At 46.9% G+C, this 22,189-nt stretch overlaps 1 protein-coding gene across 3 annotated transcripts; it reads left to right on the top strand.

The window, feature by feature from the left end:
• The first annotated feature begins 4,277 nt into the window (after positions 1-4,277).
• LOC140389642 (odorant receptor 131-2-like) lies at positions 4,278-21,060 on the top strand. Of its 3 annotated transcripts, none has more exons than XM_072473954.1 (2): positions 4,278-4,380; positions 17,911-21,060. In XM_072473954.1, the coding sequence occupies exon 2, from the start codon at positions 18,042-18,044 to the stop codon at positions 18,996-18,998; it is 957 nt and encodes a 318-aa protein (XP_072330055.1). In that variant the 5' UTR covers positions 4,278-4,380; positions 17,911-18,041; the 3' UTR covers positions 18,999-21,060. The 3 variants fall into 3 exon arrangements, with proteins under 3 accessions (XP_072330055.1, XP_072330053.1, XP_072330054.1); XM_072473952.1 differs by lacking the exon at positions 4,278-4,380 and adding an exon at positions 4,837-5,007; XM_072473953.1 differs by lacking the exon at positions 4,278-4,380 and adding an exon at positions 4,837-5,002.
• Positions 21,061-22,189: the final 1,129 nt, after the last annotated feature.

A 22,189-nucleotide genomic window follows, 5' to 3' on the forward strand; every position in this document is an offset into this window, starting at 1 on the left:
GGTTACTGAAGGAAGGTGTCATTGAGGCTAGCAACAGCCCCTGGAGAGCTCAAGTAGTAGTTGTAAAGACCGGGGAGAAGTACAGGATGGTCATCGACTACAGTCAGACCATGAACAGGTTTACGCAGCTCAACGCGTACCCTCTCCCCCGCATATCCGACCTGGTCAACAGGATCGTGCATTACAAGGTCTTCTCCACGGTGGATCTTAAGTCCGCCTACCACCAGCTCCCCATCCGCACTAGTGACCGCAAATACACTGCCTTCGAAGCAGATGGGCGGCTCTACCACTTCTTAAGGGTTCCCTTCGGTGTCACTGACGGGGTCTCGGTCTTCCAACGAGAGATGGCCGAATGGTTGACTGGTACGGTTTACGGGCCACATTCCCGTACCTCGATAATGTCACCATCTGAGGCCACGACCAGCAGGACCACGACACCAACCTCCGAAAATTCCTCCAAACCGCAAAAATCCTTAACCTCATGTATAACAAGGATAAATGCGTGTTCAGCACCGACCGCCTAGCGATCCTCGGCTACGTAGTGCGTAATGGAGTGATAGGCCCCGACCCTGAACGCATGCGCCCCCTTATGGAGTTCCCCCCCCCCCCCCCGCACTGCTCCAAGGCCCTGAAGCGCTGCCTAGGTTTTATTTCCTACTATGCCCAGTGTGTCCCCAACTATGCGGACAAGGCCCGTCCACTGATCCAATCCACAGTTTTTCCCCTGTCGATAGAGGCCCGCCAGGCCTTCAGCCACATCAAAGCAGACATTGCAAAGGCCACGATGCGCGCCATCGACGAGTTCCTCCCCTTCCAGGTCGAGAGCGACGCCTCCGACGTAGCTCTGGCGGCCACCCTTAACCAAGCGGGCAGACCTGTGGCCTTCTTCTCACGCACCCTCCACGCCTCCGGAATCCGCCATTCCTCAGTCAAAAGGGAGGCTCAGGCCATAGTAGAAGCAGTGCAACATTGGAGGCATTACCTGGCCGGCAAGAGATTCACTCTCCTCACTGACCAACGGTCGGTTGCTTTCATGTTCGATAATGCACAGCGGGGCAAGATAAAAAACGATAAGATCTTACGGTGGAGGATCGAACTCTCCACCTCCAACTATGAGATCTTGTATCGTCCCGGGAAGCTAAACGCGCCTCCTGATGCCCTATCCCGCGGCACATGTGCCAACGCACAAGTGGACCGCCTCCAAGCCCTCCACGAGGACCTCTGCCACCCGGGGGTCACTCGATTTTTCCACTTCATCAAGACCCGCAACCTGCCCAACTCCATTGAGGAGGTCAGGACAGCCACCAGGAATTGCCAAATCTGCATGGAGTGCAAGCCGCACTTCTACAGGCCAGAGAAAGCGCACCTGATAAAGGCTTCCCGTCCCTTTGAACGCCTCAGTATGGATTTCAAAGGCCCCCTCCCCTCCACCGACTGCAACACGTACTTCCAGAACGTGATTGACGAGTACTCCCGGTTCCCATTCGCCATCTCCTGCCCCAACATGACCGCAACCACCGTCATAAAAGCCCTCCATAGTATCTTTATGCTGTACGGTTTCCCCGCCTACATTCACAGTGATAGGGGGTCCTCCTTTATGAGCGATGAACTGCGTCAATTCCTGCTCAGCAAGGGCATTGCCTCGAGCAGGACGACCAGTTACAATGCCCGGGGAAACGGACAGGTAGAGAGGGAGAATGGGACGGTCTTCCCCCTGCGGTCCAGGAATCTCCCAGTCTCCCGCTGGCAGGAAGTCCTCCCAGATGTCCTCCACTCCATTCGGTCACTGCTCTGTACCACGACCAACCAAACACCTCACAAATGTCTCCTTATCTTTGCCAGGATGTCCTCCTCTGGGACCTCGCTCCTGACCTGGCTGGCAGCTCCCGGACCCGTCCTGCTCCGAAAACATGTGCGGGCGCACAAATCAGACCCATTGGTCGAGAGAGTCCATCTCCTCCACGCTAACCTTCAATACGCCTATGTGGCGTACCCCGACGGCCGACAGGATACTGTCTCCCTACGGGACCTGGCACCCGCTGGATCCCCCCCCCCCCCCCCCCCCAGCCATCAGACCCACCTTCCCTCCCACCGGCGCACCCCACAGCTGCCCCCTTCCCAGGTGGATTGGTTCTTCCACCGTCCCCGTCTAGGCCCTGACCACCGGCGCACCCCACAGCCGCCCCCTTCCCAGGTCAGTCGGCCTTTCCACCGGCCACGTCTCGGGGTGATGAAGCTGCCACAGAAGCCGAAACCACACTCCCGGAGTCACAGACGCCCGAACCTCCATCACCACCAAAGCTACGACGATCGCAGAGGACGACCAGGGCCCCCGATCGACTAATGACTAATTGCTTCATGTTGGGGGAAACATCTAGCGTATTAAAGCCTTCAATTGTCTCCAATCTCGTTTCTGAGGAAATACCTTACAATGGTCCATAGGTGGAGCCCACATCGGCAACAGCGTAATACAGATATGCACATGGTGAATTGTTACAGCAATTCATTCACCACAGGGAGTGAGGTAGGGGGGGGGGGGGGGCTGCGACCATTAGAGCCTGGCAGAACAGCTTTCGATGAGCCGAGCTGGGGTGAAAAGTTGGGGGAAGGGGCCGATACTGGGTGAGGTGTTTTCGAGAGGAAGTGGAGGGGAGGAGTCTGGGAGGGAGGGTGGGGGGTTTACAATTCATGGGTGTCATTCATTGTACATATTTGGGGATTGGATGGTCTTGAATATTAGGGGGGGTGTTGGGAGTGGACTATATATGTTAATGATGTCCATGGGCGATTCCTGATTCATTTTTTTTATTTGATGCTTATATTGCCATGCGGGCTGTTGTGTGGGGGTTGATGGGAGGATGGGATCGTTGTTGTTAGTAAGGGGTTTGACATTGTATCCGTTACCGTTTACTGCTGGGGGTAAACTTTGGTGAAAATGTGAAAAAGGAGAATAAAAACTTTTTTTTATTAATCGGCCCTACTCCTCCTTTTACCGCACTTTTACTATTTTCATGCCCATCAAAGACTTTGGGATTTACCTTTATGTTCCCCTTTTTAGGCTGGTGGGAACATTGAATCTCTGTGGGGGAAGGCCACAAAGAATCGGGTGGGATGTGGGAAGTGTGGGGGGGCGCTTCCATCAAAGGCGCCCTTTTCTCTGGGATGTCCTCCTCTGAAGGCCCAGTGACCTGCTGACTGCCCCCCATCCCCAGCCTCTCCCCCATGACCGAATCACCCCTGCCTGCTACTTCCTGGTCTGCTCTACCCTCCTTGCCCTAGGACCCCTTGCACTTATTTTGTCCTCTGATTCTGGCACTTAGGCTCAGTCAAATATCTCCAGTTGTGTTCACTGCAGCGCTGTCGCTGCAGGGGCTGGAGAACCGCTGTTCAATCAAATTGGCTGGCAGCTCTCTAAGATGGGACTTATTTCTGATCGAAGGGCAGAAACCCCATCTGCAGCAAAGCTATGCTCATTGGAGTGTAAATTGCCCCCGGGGCCGTCGGAATCGGCGGGCATGTGTTCCCCGTCGAATCGTGTAGGAGGCAAACCCCTGTCATCTGAAAAATTCAGCCCACACAGTCGGATTTACAAACAGTCTGATTTACTGCAGAGACTGACAGCTGGAGCAGTGGCTGTCGATGTGAATCTGCAAACATGAGTCAGCACACATTGCACTTTGGAAAGGAATAGTGGTTTCACATTGACCTATTTTTGTGGTAGAAACTGTCTGGAAACATCTTTCCCCTTTTATTGCAAAAATGTGGAAAATCCCAAATTTCTTTTATCCCATTTTTAATGTCATTATTCCAATGCACTGTGAGAAAGCAAAAGAGAGTTTTAGCTACAACTGTAATGAAGATAGCTTCAGAGTGAGGTAATCAGATCTAGGCACAGCATGAGTGACCCAAATTTCAACATTCTTATATTACTCAACAAGCTTACATGAGCTATCACTGTTGTGGTCTACTTGTTTTTGTTAAGAACAGTTTTAACTCCCCCCCCCCCCCCCCCCCCCCGCCCCACCCCATTGCTCCTAACCAGAACGTAGGGGGTTGGGAAGTTAAAGTGGTGCACGTGAAACTTCCTCAATCCCTTTCATGCTGATGTGCCTGACTCCAATTTTAAACTATAGGCTATAAGGACAACTGTCCCCAGCTGGCCGGATCTTCTTTCAAAGTGCAGGTCCTCTGATGGGGATCTCAGTACCCAAGTTGGCATTTCAACCTCAAGCCTAAGTAAGCAGTGGAGCCTTCACCATCAGACAGAACAGTGCCAGAAGATTCCCAGCAAGGTGCTTTTCAAACATTGTATTTGGTCAAAGTTCCCCACTGCCATTAAATCTGCCTCAACACAAATTGTGCCGGAAAATTCGAGGTAAGGTGAGTTCTACTCTGCACGGCTATGCAAACTTTAATTCAAAAGAAGTGACTGTATCAAAGAAGACTCTGAATTTATCATTCCTTTATCTGGTATGACTAAGGAATGTGTAAGGAGGTGCTTGTACCAGGTAACTGTTGCTGTAGTTGGGGGTGTACTTGTAATGCAAAATTGTGAAAATCCACGTTTGGACATTGCACAGTGATATAGTTTTAAACATATTTTGTGGGTGTTTTGTATAATCTAACATATATATGAACTGCTATCTAAACTTAATAAAACATGTTCACCATTTATCTACAGCTATTTGCAAGAATTTAAATGAGTAGCTTTCAAGGTCAGTGTAACATAGGGTGAGGAGTAGGCGGATATAACATTCAGAGTCACAGCATACAACCCCTTAAATCTTCTGATTGGTTCCTCGAGTCTTTAGCAGTGAAACCAGCCTGAAATAGCATTTGGCAGCTTGTGGTAGGACAATATTCACACACTCTCTTTGGGCTGCAAGCATCTAATAATCCAGTAAAATTCATTTTTGATAAATAATTATCATAAAAGCCCACTTCAAGGAAGAACATGAGAATAAGCATACGTGTTGAAGATCGCATGGAAGAAACTGGAAAAGTAAGGTAAATCACATGGTTGGGCAAAAAAAGAGAACAAATAATACTTGGTGATATGACTAATGGAATTTTCTAATTTAGTTACTATGGTTATATGTTAAAATAGTTAATAATGGGAACTAATAAAAGGGAAACATTTGTCTTGTTATTTGGAAAGTGCTAGTGGAGAATTGATACGGAAACACTATTTTATTGCATTTCAAATATCCTGTAGACTATTAGCTACCTAGAAATTAATTACTGTTTTCCAATAACCTTTGTCTCTTCACAGTGGTCATAGCAATATTGTTTTTGGTTAGAGTGGTAGTTCATTGCACCGTGAGAGTGCTGGTTCTGGGCGGCACGGTGACGCAGTGGTTATCACAGCTGCCTCATGGCGCTGAGGACCTGGCCCCGGGTCACTGTCCGTGTGGAGTTTGCACATTCTCCCCATGTCTGCGTGGGTCTCACCCCCACAACCCAAAGATGTGCAGGGCAGGTGGATTGACCACACTAAATTGTCCCTAAATTGGAAAAAAATAATTGGGTACTCTAAATTTATTTTAAAAAAAGAATGCTAGTTGCATGGAAAGAAACTTGCACACCTCCCCTCCTCAAGTATCTAACGAGAGGGCGTGGGGAGAAACAGGAAAATGCTAATGGATGAAGACAAAGATAACTAGCTAATATTATGTAGGCCATTAATAAAGTTGGCAGGTTATTAACACATAATCATTGGCAAGTCGAACAGTTCCATTGAGATAATCAGTTAAAGATTCTTAAAACAGCAAAATGGCAGATGCTATCTTACATGTTAATTGATTAGCAACCATGAAATGGCAATTACTTAGGTTCTAGTGGCAATTTTCTAGTTAAATTTAACATTGTACTTTAACGCCATCAACTAGCTGTTTTATGAGCAGCCAATTTAAAAAAATAATTCAGCTCATGCATCAGACATAAAATACTATAATATAAGACTGGGTTTAACATTGTTTTACTGTTAGGGATAGCCTTAACCCTCCTTTATTGTCAGAACTGACTTTATTGTCACTGGACTAATAATCCAGAGTAATGCTCTGGGGACCCTGGTTCAAACTCCACCAATAGCAGATGATTAAGTTTTAATCAATTAAAATCTGAAATTAGAAGTTTAATCATTACCGATTGTTTTAAAACCCATCTGGTTCATTAATGTCCTTTAGTCTGGCCTACATGTGACTCCAGATCCACCGGTTGACTCTTTAAATGGCATTCAAGGGCAATTAGGGATGATCAATAAATACTGGCCTAGCCAACAGTGCCCATATCCAATGAATCAAAAGACCTTTATTGCAAAATTATGGCTAGTTATCTTCATTTTATTTAACTTATAATGGAAGATCAACCTTAACCTGTTTCTGTTATTGAGGGCTAATATTAAACCTACTCTATCTAACCAAACTTTTTTTTTGAAAATATATTTATTCAAATTTTTCAACAAATTTTCAACAAACCCCCCCCCCCCACAAGAAAAAGAAACAAAAACACAACAAGCAGAAATTATACATTGGATTTCCCCCAAATACAATAACCCCCCACATCTAACCAAGCTTTAACATTGCTATAATGTTAGGTACCCATAACTTAAACTAGGTTAAGTAATTAAAATTTGCCTGCAGGACCTCATCTCTCTTTCTACCAAGGTCAATAATACTAATATGAATGTCTGTTGTTTGCCCTCCCACCTCAGAATGTACGGCAGCTGCTCAGTGTCTTTCTTGCTTCTCCAGGTTAAAGTCCAACAGGTTTGTTTCGAATCACTAGCTTTCGGAGCACTGCTCCTTCCTCAGGTGAATGAAAGGTGTTCATTCACCTGAGGAAGGAGCACTGCTCCGAAAGCTAGTGATTTGAAACAAACCTGTTGGACTTTAACCTGGTGTTGTAAGACTTCTTACTGTACTCACCCCAGTTCAACGCCGGCATCTCCACATCATTTCTTGCTTCCGGCACTAGGAAGGCAACATTTCATCCTAGAATCACATCTGTTTCCCTAACTATTGAATTCCCCCATTACTAAGGCTTTTGTTACCATCCTCTTCCCCTCACCTCCACAGCTGAGCCACCAATAAGATGCACTTGGCTATGGCTGTACTCTCCAGAGGAGCTACCACCCTCACCCGCATTCAGAACTGAATAGCAGTTACAGAGTGCGATATACGCAGGGAATCCTCCACTACCTACCAGATCCTCCACGTTCACCAATGGATGGTCCCCCATTCCATCACTGCTTATGTGAGGAGTGACCATGTCCCGGGACATACTATCCATGTTACTCTCATCTTCATGGATGCACACAGTGATGTCAACTGCCCAAAGTCCAAATTCCGGAGCTTGAGCCTGTCCAGCTGATGACACTATTCACATGCGGTTATCAAGTCACAAGAAGCATCCTGGAGTTCACCGATGGCATGAAATGTGTGTTCAATAAGACTGAAGTGCTCTGCCATGCTTTTATTTATTATACAAGTAGCTACACTTACCAAAAATGATGTTAAGATTTAATTACAAAAGCAAACTACAGCAGATGCTGCAGATCTGAAATAAAAACAAAATGGTGTAAATACTCAGCAGGTCAGACTGCATCTATGGAGAGAAACGGAGTTAGCGTTTCAGGTTAATGACCTTTCATCAGTTCTGAATGTGTACCAAGAGCGATGGTACAGGAGGGAGGGCTTTAGATCCCTGTTGCATTGGAATTGGTTCTGGAGAAGATAGGGCCAGCATTTCAACAAGGCAGGGGCCAACAGTGTGGCAGGGAGGATTGCTGGTACTGTTGGAGAAGGTTTAAGCTAGTTGGAAATGGAAAGCAGAAAATTAGTAAGAGAGTATGGATGGCGCAGAAACAAAATTAGCTGTTCAGTGATATAGTATATACTTCAATGCAAGGAGTCTTGTGAATAAGGCAAAAGTGGACATTTGGAAGTATGATATCACAGCTATTACTGAAACATGGCTTACAGAAGATCAGGAATGGCAGCTCAATAGACATTGGTACAGGATTTTCATATGGGCTGAAGAGAGAGATAAAGATGGAGGGAGGGTCACAATATGTTGGATAAAGAAACAATCACAACTGTAAGGAGGGATAACATGCTAAAAGAATCATCAACCATAGGAGTTGAACTGAAAATCAAAAATGAGGCAGTCACACTTCAAGAAGTGTACTACAGACTTCCAAGCAGTCAGAGGGTAAATATGTGGGCAAAGTACTGAGAAGCATAAATACACTAAACCAATGGTCCCCAGGCATTATCCCCAAATTTGTTATCCTCCATCCCCTTTGTGGGAATTATCTCAGCGTGGCCTCCTTCTGCACTGTAAATTCTATGATGAGCCCCAACTTATTAAATTCTGAATGAGATACACCCAAATTGTTATGGCCCTGGGTGAGGCGGGTTGAACTGGCTCCATTTATTCAACATCCTAGGTTAGTCACAACAAAGTTACTTCAAAAAGGATCCCTTCCCCAGTTCCAATGTATTTATGGTTTCAAAGAAGCCGCTTTTTGAGATTCATGATTCCAGTAGTGCTGCGTTCTGCTGTTGAATAGTTGGTTTCGAGATTCCAGGTCCTGTGGTTTAGCTGAGAAGTTGACAGGCTTCCTTGAGACACAGAGTGAGTTTCTTAGTTACTAAACGCAAGGAAAATAATAAAGCACATGCACATACATTTACACAGATTAGAAATGAGAAGTCAGTCTAGAAATAAGTTTTTAAAGAATTCTACGAATCAGTTCTTGTCTTGTCCGTGAGGAGGAGATGGTGAGGTGGAGATGGCACAGTGGCACAGTGGTTAGCACTGCTGCCTCACAGCGCCAGGGACCCGGGTTCAATTCCGACCTTGCGTGACTGTGTGGAGTTTGCACATTCTCCCAATGTCTCGTGGGTTCCATCCGGGTGCTCTGGTTTCCTCCCACAGTCCAAAGATGTGCAGGTTAGGTGGGTTGGCCATGCTAAATTGTCCCTTAGTGTCCAAAGGTAAGGTGGGGTTACAGGGTTGTAGGGGATGGGCCTAGGTAGGGTGCTCTTTCAGGGGGCCGGTGCAGACTCAATGGGCCGAACGGCCTCCTTCTGCACTGTAGGGATTCTATGAAATGCTGCCGCTTTTTGAGATTCATGATTCCAGTAGTGCTGCGTTCTGCTGTTGAATAGTTGGTTTTGAGATTCCAGGTCCTGTGGTTTAGCTGAGAAGTTGACCTGCTTCCTTTTCAGCTGCGATTTTGTTGACTTGGCTTGCTTCAACAATCAGAGCGAGAGAAAGACTTAAAATTTGTTATCTACCAGAGCAGAGGTGACTGCTGCTATCTTTCCTTCTGTGTTACACACTCTGAAACCACCAGCACTAGTCAGCCCTGACCAATTTTGCAGCTGTTTTTTTTATCCCACTCTCCTGCACATTCTTGGAAGGCAAAAATTCACAAACCTGGTCTGGGGCATAATGTACAGGATGTAATTGCTACTGAGATGGTAATCAGCTTCCATTATCTCCACTGGGGATGGCAGTTCAAATTTGCATAGCTTCTTCCTTTAAAATATCTGTTTGGAAAAAGGGTGTGACATTCCATTGTTTCTCTCTTAGTATCACCCACATAGGAACCTCTTAAACAGCGACTGAATTTTACATTCTCAGAATTTACATCCTCCGCCTTCTTTAGCTTATTTGCCCATTTGTAAAACCCATCATAGAATCATAGAATTTACAGTGCAGAACAAGACCATTCGGCACATCGAGTCTGCACCGGTCCTTTGAAAGAGCACCCCATTGAAACCCACACTTCCAACTTCTCCCCCATAACCCAGTAAGCCCACCTAACCTTTTTGGACACTAAGGGCAATTTAGCATGGCCAATCCACCTAACCTGCACATCTTTGGACTGTGGGAGGAAACTGGAGCACCCGGAGGAAAGCCCTGCAGACACGAGGAGAACATGCAGACTCCGCACAGACAATGACCCAAGCCGGGAATCGAACCTGGGACCCTGGAGCTGTGAAGCAACTCTGCTAACCACTCTGCTACCGTGCTGCCCTTGTCTTACTGAAAGTCCAATATGTCTGTCCATAATTCGGGGTTTTGCTTCATCACAATGACACTACTCTAGAATAAAATTGGTTTAAAAAGCACAGAGACTTCGAGTTGGGGGCAGGATTAAGGGAAATGCCAATTCGGAGGAACCATAGATTTGAGCCAGGGAGGTGAGATGGAAATTTTCGGAAATGGGAGAAGACGCTAAAAGATTTGTTTCTTAGGGGTCGGTTTGCAGGATTGAAGGAGCTGGAAGCGAAGTATGGGCTGGAGCAGGGGGAAATGTTTAGATACATGCAGGTTCAAGATTTTGCCAGAAAGGAGATACTGAGCTTCCCAGTGGAGCCGGCCTCCACATTGCAGGAGGAGGCGTTGGCGATAGGGGGACTGGAGAAGGGGGTAGTGTCAGCAGTTTACGGAGTTATTTTGGAAGAGGAGAAGGCATCACTGGAAGGGATCAAAGCAAAGTGGGAGGAAGAGTTGGGAGAGGATATGGAGGAGGGGTTCTGGTGTGAGGTGCTCCAGAGAGTGAATGCCTCCACCTCGTGCGCGAGGTTGGGATTGATACAGCTGAAGGTGGTATACAGAGCACACCTCACGAGGGCGAGGATGAGCCGATTCTTTGAAGGAGTAGAAGATGTGTGTGAACATTTTTTTTTTGGGGGGGGGCGCTAATCACGTTCATATGTTTTGGTCCTGTCCAAAGCTAGAGGATTACTGGAAGGAGGTTTTTCGGGTAATTTCTAAAGTGGTGCATGTGAAACTTTGACCTGGGCCCCTGGGCGTTATTCTCCCCCCCCCCACGCCGGGTGGGAGAATCGCCGGGGCGCTGCGCGAATCACACCACGCCGCCTCGACCCCCGCACATGATTCTCCCACCCCCCGGAAACCAGCGGGGTCGATTCCTCCCCGGAAACCAGCGGCGCGCGATTCGCACCTGGCCGCTCTGGCACCTGGCCGCTCGGAGAACTGGCGAGCGGCGATTAGGATGGGCCGGGCAGCCGCTACGACACGAAAGGTTCCCACCGGCGCCGTCCACCCCTGGTCGCTGCCGCCGGGAACTCTGCGGGGGCAGCCTGTTTTGGGGGGGGGGCTCCTTCACCGGGGTGGCCTCTGATGGGGTCTGGCCCGCGATCGGGGCCCACCAATCGGCAAGCCGGCCTCTCCCCCCCTGGGCCTACCTCCTTCCGCGCGCGGCCCAGAACACCGGCTCCATATTGGTGAGGGGCCGGCGTGCGTAAGACGTTCCCCGCGCATGCGCAGGATGGCGTGGCCCAACTGCGCATGCGCAGGATTGGGCTGCCCCAACTGCGCATGCGCGGGGCGCCGCGTAAGGACGCTGGAGCGGCATGAACTGCTCCAGCGCCATGCTGGCCCCCTATGGGGGCCAGAATAGGTTGTGTTCGGGCCTTGTTTGCGCTGTCGTGAAATGCAACAGCGTTCACGACGGTGCGAACACTTGGCCTCAATGTCGGAGAATCCCCCCCCCCCACCATATTCAGGGTGTCGGACCAGCCAGGGTTGGAAACGGATGCAGAGGCAGATGTTGTAGCCTTCGCCTCGTTGATCGCCCGAAGGCGGATCCTGATAGGTTGGAGAGCAACCTCTCCACCCTGTGCCCTGGCGTGGCGGGGGGACCTATTGGAATTCTTGACTCTTGAGAAGGTTAAGTTTGAACTGAGAGGAAGGATGAAGTGCATAAATGGAAATTATGCACTTTCAAGAACTGGATAACATCGAACATTAGTTGGGGCGTGTGGGTGGGAGGGTTGGGGGGAGGGGGGCTGTGTGTGTTAATGGCGACTATGGGTGATCCCTAATTCCTTTTTGTCATTTGTTTGTGTGAACATGCGGGCTAATGTTTGGGGTTTGGTGGGAGGATGGGATTGTTGTTATTGATGTGGGGATTGACATATTTGCTACTGATTATTTTTTATTGTTGGTGGGTGTAAATTTGGGAGAAAATGTGAAAAAGGAGGAGAATAAAAAATATTTATTTAAAAAAAGCATAGAGGATGCACCTTAAAATGGATTCAAGACAACTTTCTTTGGCCAGGATGTAGCATGTCCATCAAGAGAAGGGCAGTTATAGGGTAGTTTCAAGGAATTAAGTTGAACAAGTGCAAGGTATATCAGTGGCAGGCCATTTTGGCTGTCATGATCATATTTAGCACAGTTATAGAAAAGGACAAAGATAGCACAAGAGTTTTTTTTAATGGGAAGGGCTAATTTTACATAGCTGAGATGTAATTTGGCAAAAGTGGACTGGAAACAGTTACCAAATAGAGGTGAGAGGGATTCAAGGAGGAGAGTGGGTTCAGAACAAATATGTTTCCACCAGGAAAAAGGGTGGATCTCCCAAATCTAGACTTGCCTGGATGTCAAAGAACATAAATAGTAGGACAAGGCATAGATACTGGGAGCTCAATACTGTAGAAAGCCTAGAGAAGTGTAGGAACTGCAGGGTGAAATCAGGACAACAAAGGGAGGGCATGAAAAGGTTTTGACAAGTAAAATCAAGGAAACCCTAAAGATATTTTATAATTACATAAGGAGAACGAGAGCAGAAAGTTAACTTGCGCGCAGAGGTGGAAGATGTAGGGATGGTTCCTCATGAATCCTTTGTATCGTGACAACGGAAATATTGTAGTTAAAGGGGAGATGTGTGACATATTGCAAGATATAAATGTTAAGAGATATAGGGAACAAAATAGTGAAGTATCTGACCATCATTTTCCAACCCTTTCTGACTATACAGTGCCAGAGGACTGGAGAACTATTAAATTGTATCATTGCTTCAAAAGGGAGGAACAGATAGACCAAATAATTACAGACCAGTCAACCTAACCGTGCTGGTGGCAGATTATTAAAAACAATTCTGAGGGATGGTATCAATCATCATTTGGGAAGGTATGGATTAATCATTAAGGCCAGGGGCCAAGTGCTGGTAAATGGTGCAGACTCAATGGGGTGAAGGGCCTCTTCACTATTATTCTGTGATTGACAGTCAGCATGAACCTAATAATGGAAGTCTACGCCTGACTAACTTGACTGAATTCTTTTTGAGGTGGTAACAAAGAGGGTGATGAGGATAATAAAGGTAAAGTTGCCATAGTCCCCGACCATAGGCTGGAAGTGCTCAAACCACCTTTATAACCATCAACTACTTTAAAGAGAGTTAAGTGCATTCCAATCACCCCCATTCACAACTGAGTGATTTTAAAGTGCTCAGCTACAAATTGACAGCACTCTCTTTGAAGTGCATGTTTGTCACCATTGTGGATGGAGCATTTCAGGGTTCCTCAACTGTGACAGAAGATGAATGAAGCGTGACTGACAGCTGTGTGTGTTTAAGCTGTAAATCACACCCAGGAGGGGAAATGAATAACTGGCTTGCAGCTCAAGGATCTGAGGGGCCTAAACACAGGTCACTGGATTCTCTTTCCAGAAATTGACATGTGGCGTTTCCTGTGCTTGAGCCAGCAGGTGTGTTGCCCAGGTGAGTGTTAGAACAGTAATTATTTTTCACTGCCTGTGTATGGACTGCTCTCTAGCATCCAGACAGTGATTTCTTTTCTGGGGGGCTTCCTGACAGGTTTCTCTTTTCTGCGGGGTCTGTGGGGGGGGTCTCCTTATTTAGGGGGTCTCTGTGGGGGTGTCGCTTGATTTACGTGATCTCTGTGGGGGCCTCTTTATTTAGGGGGTCTCTGTAGGGGGGCTCCTTATTTAGGGGTCTTTGTGGGGTGGGGTCAGGACACCCCCCCCATACATGGGTGGAGGTGTGGTGATCCAGAACATCTGGGTGTGGGGGTCTGAATTGTGATGCCCAGGGGGTGGGGGGTGTTGAATTGCGATGCAGGGGAGTGGCCAGCCGCGGGACCTCACTTTCGGGCACTCACTCAAAGTGGTAGCCCAATAGCAGGATTCCCTTGGGGATCCCTCCTTGCCATGCATAAATATGCATGGGAATAGATGGTGAATTGCTTTCTGGGAGCGCAACTCAGTTGCAATTCGCATCCGGCAGGAGAATAGTCACCCAAATGAAGAATCTCGCCCACTATCTTTTAAGCATATAAAAATAGACTCATTTACCCCATATGTGCTTCTTGGCAAACGAGATGTATTAAACAATATTGTTCATTCGTGCTACACTAGTACAAGTATAGTTTATTCTTATACAGTCAATGGCATATCACCACCAATGTGAGTGTGCACTCGCTAAATTGTGCTCACGTTGGAACAGGAGGCCTTATTTCTTCTAGCTGTACTAATGGTTTTGGATGTTGAATATTGAACCATTCCCTCCCCTTCACCACCTAGATAACTGGTGTGTTTGTTGTCTTCTCTAAAAGTTTGTACCAAGATTTGTAGCACATTATTTTAGCCACTGTTGCTGGCAAAATGCAAAATTTCCAGCTCATTCTCTCATGTAATGCATGTGAGGTACTTTAGACAATAGCTTGGATTGGATTTTGTTCATTGTCATGTGTACCGAGGTACAGTGAAAGGTATTTTTCTGTGAGCAGCTCAACAGATCATTTAGTACATGAAAATAAAATAAAATAAAATACACAATAGGGCAACACAAGGTACACAATGTAACTATAAAAACACCGGCATTGGGTGAAGCATACAGGGGTGTAGTGTTAATCAGATCAGTTCATAACAGGGACGTTTAGGAGTCTGGTAACAACGGGGAAAAAGCTGTTTTTGAATCTGTTTGTGCGTATTCTCAGACTTTTGTATCTCCTGCCCGATGGAAGAAGTTGGAAGAGTGAGTAAGCCAGGTGGGAGGGATCTTTGATTATGCTGCCCGCTTTCCCCAGGCAGTGGGAGGTGTAAATGGAGTCAATGGATGGGAGGCAGGTTTGTGTGATGGACTGGGCTGTGTTCACGACTCTCTGAAGTTTCTTGCGGTCTTGTGCCGAGCAGTTGCCATACCAGGCTGTGATACAGCCAGATTGGGTGCTTTCTGGTCAATGGATAGCCACTTCTGTTCAATAAAATCAGTAGCAAGGAAACTGACTAAAGACAAATAGCTCCCTGCTACCCTTTCTTGAGTTATTTTTAAAAATATATTTTTATTCTCCTCCTCTTCCACATTTTCTCCCAAATTTACACCAACAATAAACAGTAATCAGTAACGAATGTAATGTCAATTCCCATATCACTAATAACAATCCCATCCTCCCACCAAACCCCCAAACATTAACCCGCATGGTAACATAAACAAATGACAAAAAGGAATCCGGAATCACCCATAATCACCATTAACACATACAGTCCCTCTCCCCCCAACTCTCCCAATGCCGCCTCCCATGTTCGATGTTATCCGATTCTCAAAAGTGCAAAATGTATAACGCCCATGAATTGTCGAACCCCCCCATCCTTCCCCTCAGTTCAAATTTGACCTTCTCAAGAGTCAAGAATTCCAGCAGGTCTCCCCGCCAGTCCAGGGCACAGGGTGCCGAGGTTGATCTACACCCCAACAGGATCCGCCTTCGGGCGATCAACGAGGCGAAGGCTACAACATCTGCCTCCGCACCCGTTTCCAACCGTCTTCCTCCCACTTTGCCTTAATCCCTTCCAACGGTGCCTTCTCCTCTGTCAAACTAGCCCCGTAACCGGCTGACACTACCCTCTTCTCCAGTCCCCCTATCGTCAGTACCTCCTCCAGCAATGTGGAAGCCAGCTCTACTGGGAAGCTCCATAGCTGCTTTCTGGCAAAGTCTTGAACCTGCACGTATCTAAATATTTCCCCCTGCTCCAGCCCATACTTTGCTCCCAGCTCCTTCAATCCTGCAAACCAACCCCCAAGAAACAAATCTTTTAGTATCCTAATTCCTTTCTCCTCCCATGTCCGAAAATTTCCATCCCACTTCGCTGGCTCAAATCTATGGTTCCCCCGAATTGGCATTTCCCTTGACCCTGCCCCTAATCCGAAGTGCTGGCGAAACTGGCTCAAAATTCTCAACAAAGCTATTGCTCCCAGACTCCCTGAGTATTTCCCCTGGGCCATTGGGTGCGGCTCTGTTGCTCGCGCCTTCAATCCCGACCCCCTACACAAACTCTCCTCCATTCTGACCCACTGGGAGTCAACCACTCTGACCCAGCTCCGTACCTTCTCCACATTCGCCGCCCAGTAATAATACATCAGGTTCGGTAGACCCAAACCCCCTGCCTGCCTTCCTCTCTGTAGTAGCACCTTTCTAATTATGGCCATCATCCCTCCCCATATGAATGAAGTAATCATCCCTTTAATATCTCTAAAAATACCTTTGGCAGGAAAATTGGAAAATAAACAGAAATCGCAGCAACACATTCATTTTAACCGCCTGTACCCGACCCGCCAGTGACAGAGGGAGACCTTCCCACCTTGCCAGATCAGCTTTCACCTCCCCACCAAACTAGAAATGTTGTACCTACGGAGTCCCCCCCACCAATCCCGAGCAACCTGCACCCCCAGGTATCTAAAGTGAGTCCCTGCCCTACAGAATGGCAGCCCCCCCACCCCTGCCCCCACCCCTGGCCGAGACACCACAAAATATTCACTCTTGTCTAGATTTAATTTGTACCCTGAGAAAGATCCAAACACCCGAAGCAGCTCCAGTATTCCCCTTCTTGACACATTTGGTTCCGACATGTATCATAACAAGTCATCGGCATATAAGGACACCCTATGCTCTATCTCCCCCCCGCCCCCCCTGCACTATCCCTTTCCATACCTCCGAACATCTTAACGTGACAGCCAATGGCTCCATCGCGAGTACAAACAGCAGGGGGGACATAGGACATCCCTGCCTAGTCCCACGGTGGAGAGAAAAGTATTCAAGCTGATTTTATACGTGCGGACACTCGCCCTCGTGCCTTACACAGTAGCTTTACCCAGTCCACAAATCGTGGTCCAATCCCAAACCGCTCCAAAACTGTCATCAAGTACCCCCATTCTACCCGGTCAAACGTTTTCTCGGTGTCCAATGCTGCAATCACCTCTATTTCCTTCCCCTCCGCCGGTGCCAAAACCACGTTCAATACCCTCCTAATGTTCGAAAAGAGCTGCCTCCCTCTTACAAACGCCTTCTGATCTTCACCTATCACCTTCGGGAGGCACTCCTCCAGCCTACCTGTCAGTACCTTCGCCATATCTTTGCGTCCACGTTTAAAAGTGATATGGCCCTGTACGACCCACACTTTGTCGGATCCTTATCTCTTTTAAGCAACAGGGAAATCAATGCCTGCCCCAAAGTTGTGGTAACACCCCCTTCCCTATCGCCTCCTCAAACAGCCCCACCATCAGGGGTGCCAGCTTATCTTTGAATTTTTTTATAGTATTCCAGCGGAAACCCATCCAGCCTTGCCACCTTCCCCGACTGCATCCTCCCAATCGCATCTTTTATCCCCTGCTCCATTATCGCTCCTTCTAATGTAGCCCTGTCCCCATCTCCCTTTCTTGATTTCTCAAGCTTATTGCAGTAATACAGGAAAATATGTTATAACCTCCTTTATTAGATTCATTGGGCCGATGTGGTATTAGTCCACGTACCTTCTTCAGTAAAATTAGTTCAAACACCAACTCTTAAGTGGCCTTAAAACGTGTTGAAAATAAATCTTCCTTCTAACTTCTATTTGCTGTGCATGAACCACTTATTGCGCTTTACAGTGCCCTACACTTGATACGGGGCTGCACATGCGCATTATAAAGGGAATATTGCTTGGGTGTGGCCTATTTCTTCCTGCAAGACATTTTTCTGCGCAGTTGCGCAACTCAGAGGGAACGTGGGTTTCCATCGGTTTCATCATTTGTGTTGACAAATTTGATTCTTTTAAGCTGAGCTGATTATTTTCTATCTTTTTTGACCTTTATAGAATTGCAGTTACAGACATCAACGCACTGTGAAATGCAGAAACCAAAATGACAAGATGCCCATGACAACTGATGAAGAAAAAGCTTTGCACAATTTGTTTAGTCCGGTCAGAGAAGAACATTAAACAGAATCATGAACAGCTCCAATGAGACTTCTGATTACATTTTAAATGTGGTGAAGACTTCAATTTATCTGACTGATTTTATTGTCATTAGTATGTGCAGTCACGTAATAATAAGTACAGTGCAGCAAGAGTTGGCGTTAAAGCGTGAGACCAGATACTTCCTCCTGTGCCAACATCTCATTTACGCTTCTATATATTTTGCCCTGGGCACCCTAACAAATGGTTTTCGACTCTTCAGTATCAACTCACCCAGGATTCTTTGCTGGATCCTGTTCACATTGCAAATAACATTCGCACAATGCATAATGCTAACTTTAACTCTAATGTCCTTGAACGCTTGTATAGCTATCTGTTGGCCTTTGCGATATACTTCACTTGTTGATTCAACAAATAAGAAAATAACTGCAATAATGTGGGTGTTAGCAGTGCAGAATCCATTGTGGTCAACAGTATATCAAAGCCTGAATGTCTCTTTGACATACATAATTGAAAACGACAATAGCTGTCCTAACCCAATGAGTGGCTTTGTTTCAAGACAAATTGGAATTGCATTTATCCTCCTGTGTTTCACCTTGATTGTGTTGTGCTACTGTTTGATATACAGAGAAGGAAAAAGGGCTGGACACTTTGTCACCTCAAATGTTCAAGCACAGAAGACTATTTTTATTCATGGTGTGCAATTAAGCTTTTTTATTGTTCCGGTTTTGATCACAATAGGACTTGGTAAAAGGCCTAAACTGACAACGTTGTATCTGATCAATGCTGTCATTTTCTCAGCAGCTCAGTGTCTTAGTCCTGTGGTCTATGGCCTCAGATGTAAAGAGCTTCGAAATAAGTTAACTAAGACCAAATTCTGCTGCTGCACTTTTAAAAATGGGAAGAGAAATGATGGTGTTTTTCAGCTGAATGCAAGCCTTGCTGCTGGTACTGTGACTGATACACAGAGCAACGTCTGCATTCCCTGACAATTGCATTACTATTTTTACCAGTCTTGCATTAGAGCGTTTAATAAAATTGTAAATAAAAAGAGACTATTTAGCCTCTTCTGACTGTCCTGACTCTTTGAAAGAGCTAGTCAATTAGTTTCACTGCCATGCTCTTGTTCCATAATCTTGCAAATGTTTCCCCTTCAGTTATTTATTCAGTTCCCCTTTAATGGTTATTATTGAATCTGCTTCCACCACCCTTTCAGGCAGTGCATTCAGGAACATAGTAACTCGTTGAAAGAGTGATTAGCCCTTCTCAATAGATCTGCAAAGTTTCCCTTCAATGGTGGTAGAATATACTTGGGAAGTAGCTGAATGTATCAAACTGTTGAAAATATACTATAGTTATTTGTATGTATAATAGCTACACTTATGCATAAGAACTAGGAGTAGGCAATTCAGCCCCTTGAGCCTGCTCGCCATTCAATACGATCATGGCTGATTTAATCTCTATCTCATCTCCACCTTCCTGCCCCTCCCCATAACTCTTCACCCCGCTACTAATTAAAAACCTACCAATCTCCTCAAATTTGTTTAGTGTTCCAGCGTCTACTGCACTCTGGGTTACAGAAATTCACAGATTCACGACCCTTTGAATGAAATAATTCCTCCTCCTTTCAGTTTTAAATCTGACACTCCTTAGCCTGAAACTATGCCTCTCGTTCTCGAATGTGCAACAAGAGGAAACGTCCGCTCTACGTCTACCCTGTCAACCGCCTTTAGCATTTTAATTACCTTAATTGGATCTCCTATCATTCTTCTAAACTCCAGGGGGTTTACGCCTAAACTACTCAATCTCTCTTCATAAGAAAAGTCCATCATTACTGGAATGAATCCAGTGAGCCTTCTCTGAACCACCTCTAATGCATTTATGTCCTTCCCCCACATAAGGGGACCAAAACTGTGCGCAGTACTTCAAATGATACAGATAGAGTATTTAAACAATTTTAAGAAAAGCATCGATAGTTTTGAAAAACCAAATAAACTTTGACTGTTGTCAGTAGTTACCAGGTTGAGATTATTGTCATGATATACATCAGCATATCATGGTGCAATCACACACACACTGACACACTGATGGACATACAGTAGGACCAACCAGCATACACAACATCGCAGCCAATCACCAGTGAGAGCACACGCACTATAAAGACAGGGGACACCAGAGTTCCCGCTCATTCTAGCAGCAGCCAGCTCAGAGCACAGAGCTCACAGCCTGCCTCTCAGACATTCACCATGTGCTGAGTGCCTCACCTAGATAGTGAAAGGACAGGGTCCACAGATAAGTTGGTAATGCACGTACCCAAGCTTACAGTATGTTACTACAGTTGAGTTAATAAAATAGAGTTACACCATCTCCAGCCGTGTTGACCTGTTTGTAGACCAGAACACCCAACACGACATGGTTCCAGGAGTGGACGCATACTAGCCCAGTGAGACCTACCTGCAACTTATCAGCAATCCGCCATCCTGCAGCATGGAGAACATCAACCCGCCGCCACCGCTACGCATCGCTGGCAATCCCGGGATGAATTGGAAGCTTTTTAAACAGCGCTTCCAGCTCTTCCTAGAGGCCACAGGCAGGGCGAATGCATCGGACACCAGGAAGATTGACGTTCTTCTCCACGGCAGGGCAACAAGCCATCCACATCTTTAACTCCCTTACATTCGCGGACGGCGAGGACAAAACCAAATACAAGACGGTGCTCCTAAAATTTGATGAACACTTCAGCGTTAGAGTCAATGAAAGCTTCGAAAGGTACCTGTTCCAGCAGCGCCTGCAGGGTAAGGACGAGCCTTTCCAGTCTTATTTAATGCACCTCCGCATTCTCGCGCAGTCCTGCGGCTATGGGCCTACCTCTGACTCCATGATACGCGACCAGATAGTTTTCGGGGTCATGTCGGACACCCTGCGCCAGCAGCTCCTTAAAATCAAGCAACTCACCCTAGCGACAGCCATCGAGACCTGCGTCCTGCATGAGAATGCCACCAGCCGGTACTCACACATCCAGGCGGCTGAAATGGCGTGGCAGGGGCCCCACAAGATGGAGCGGGTCCAGACGATCGAGTACCTTCCGGCCCGCGGCCCGGAGGAGGGCGGCCGTTTTGCGTGCTTTCCGAGTCCTCCCACGCTTGTACGCACCAAAAGAGGGGACGTTGACGTGGAGGAACGCGATGCGCAGGTGTGCACTATGCAAGACCACACCATGCATGCACGGTGGCGCAACGAACGCACTGACGTCATGACGTGCGGCAACTGTGGCTCCGCCCATTTAAAGTGGCAATGTCCGGCCAAAACACGACAATGCCTACACTGTGGCAGGCTTAGCCACTATGCTGCCTGCTGTCGAGCATCTCAGCCTGCCAACCCGCAACAGTTTAACCAGCCTCGCAGAAATGTTCGGGCAATTCTACCCACGTTCACTGAGTCCAATCCTGACATCATACAGACCAGTGACAATGAGGACAGGGAGCCTTTCCGCATTGCTGTCATCAACAAGAACAAGCTGTCCCCGAGTCGAACGCACCAGCCGCCGTCGGTGCACAGCATTGATCCGGACGACGAATGGTGTGCCACCCTGATGGTCAACCCGAATTCGTCGCCCATCCCAAAGACTTGATTTATAAACCTTGCACTATTAGACTCACTGACTTGTTCTGCCGTATTGTTTAAGAGTTTTTCATCGTTTGTTAATAGCATTTGTTTCGTTCTTGGTGTAACATAGTTTTCCTCTGCGCCTGGCACCTTCCCGTGTATATAGCATAGCCACATGTACATATTGATGTAAATAATGCACACACATGATCAGACACACTCACTACACTTTATTTATTCTCATGTAGGCACATATTCTTTGCTAAAAGGGGGGATGTCATGATATACATCAGCATATCATGGTGCAATCACACACACACTGACACACTGATGGACATACAGTAGGACCAACCAGCATACACAACATCGCAGCCAATCACCAGTGAGAGCACACGCACTATAAAGACAGGGGACACCAGAGTTCCTGCTCATTCTAGCAGCAGCCAGCTCAGAGCACAGAGCTCACAGCCTGCCTCTCAGAAATTCACCATGTGCTGAGTGCCTCACCTAGATAGTGATAGGACAGGGTCCACAGATAAGCTGGTAATGCACGTACCCAAGCTTACAGTATGTT

Source organism: Scyliorhinus torazame, chromosome 14, assembly GCF_047496885.1.
Source record: "Scyliorhinus torazame isolate Kashiwa2021f chromosome 14, sScyTor2.1, whole genome shotgun sequence".
Classification (NCBI taxonomy): Eukaryota; Metazoa; Chordata; class Chondrichthyes; order Carcharhiniformes; family Scyliorhinidae; genus Scyliorhinus; species Scyliorhinus torazame.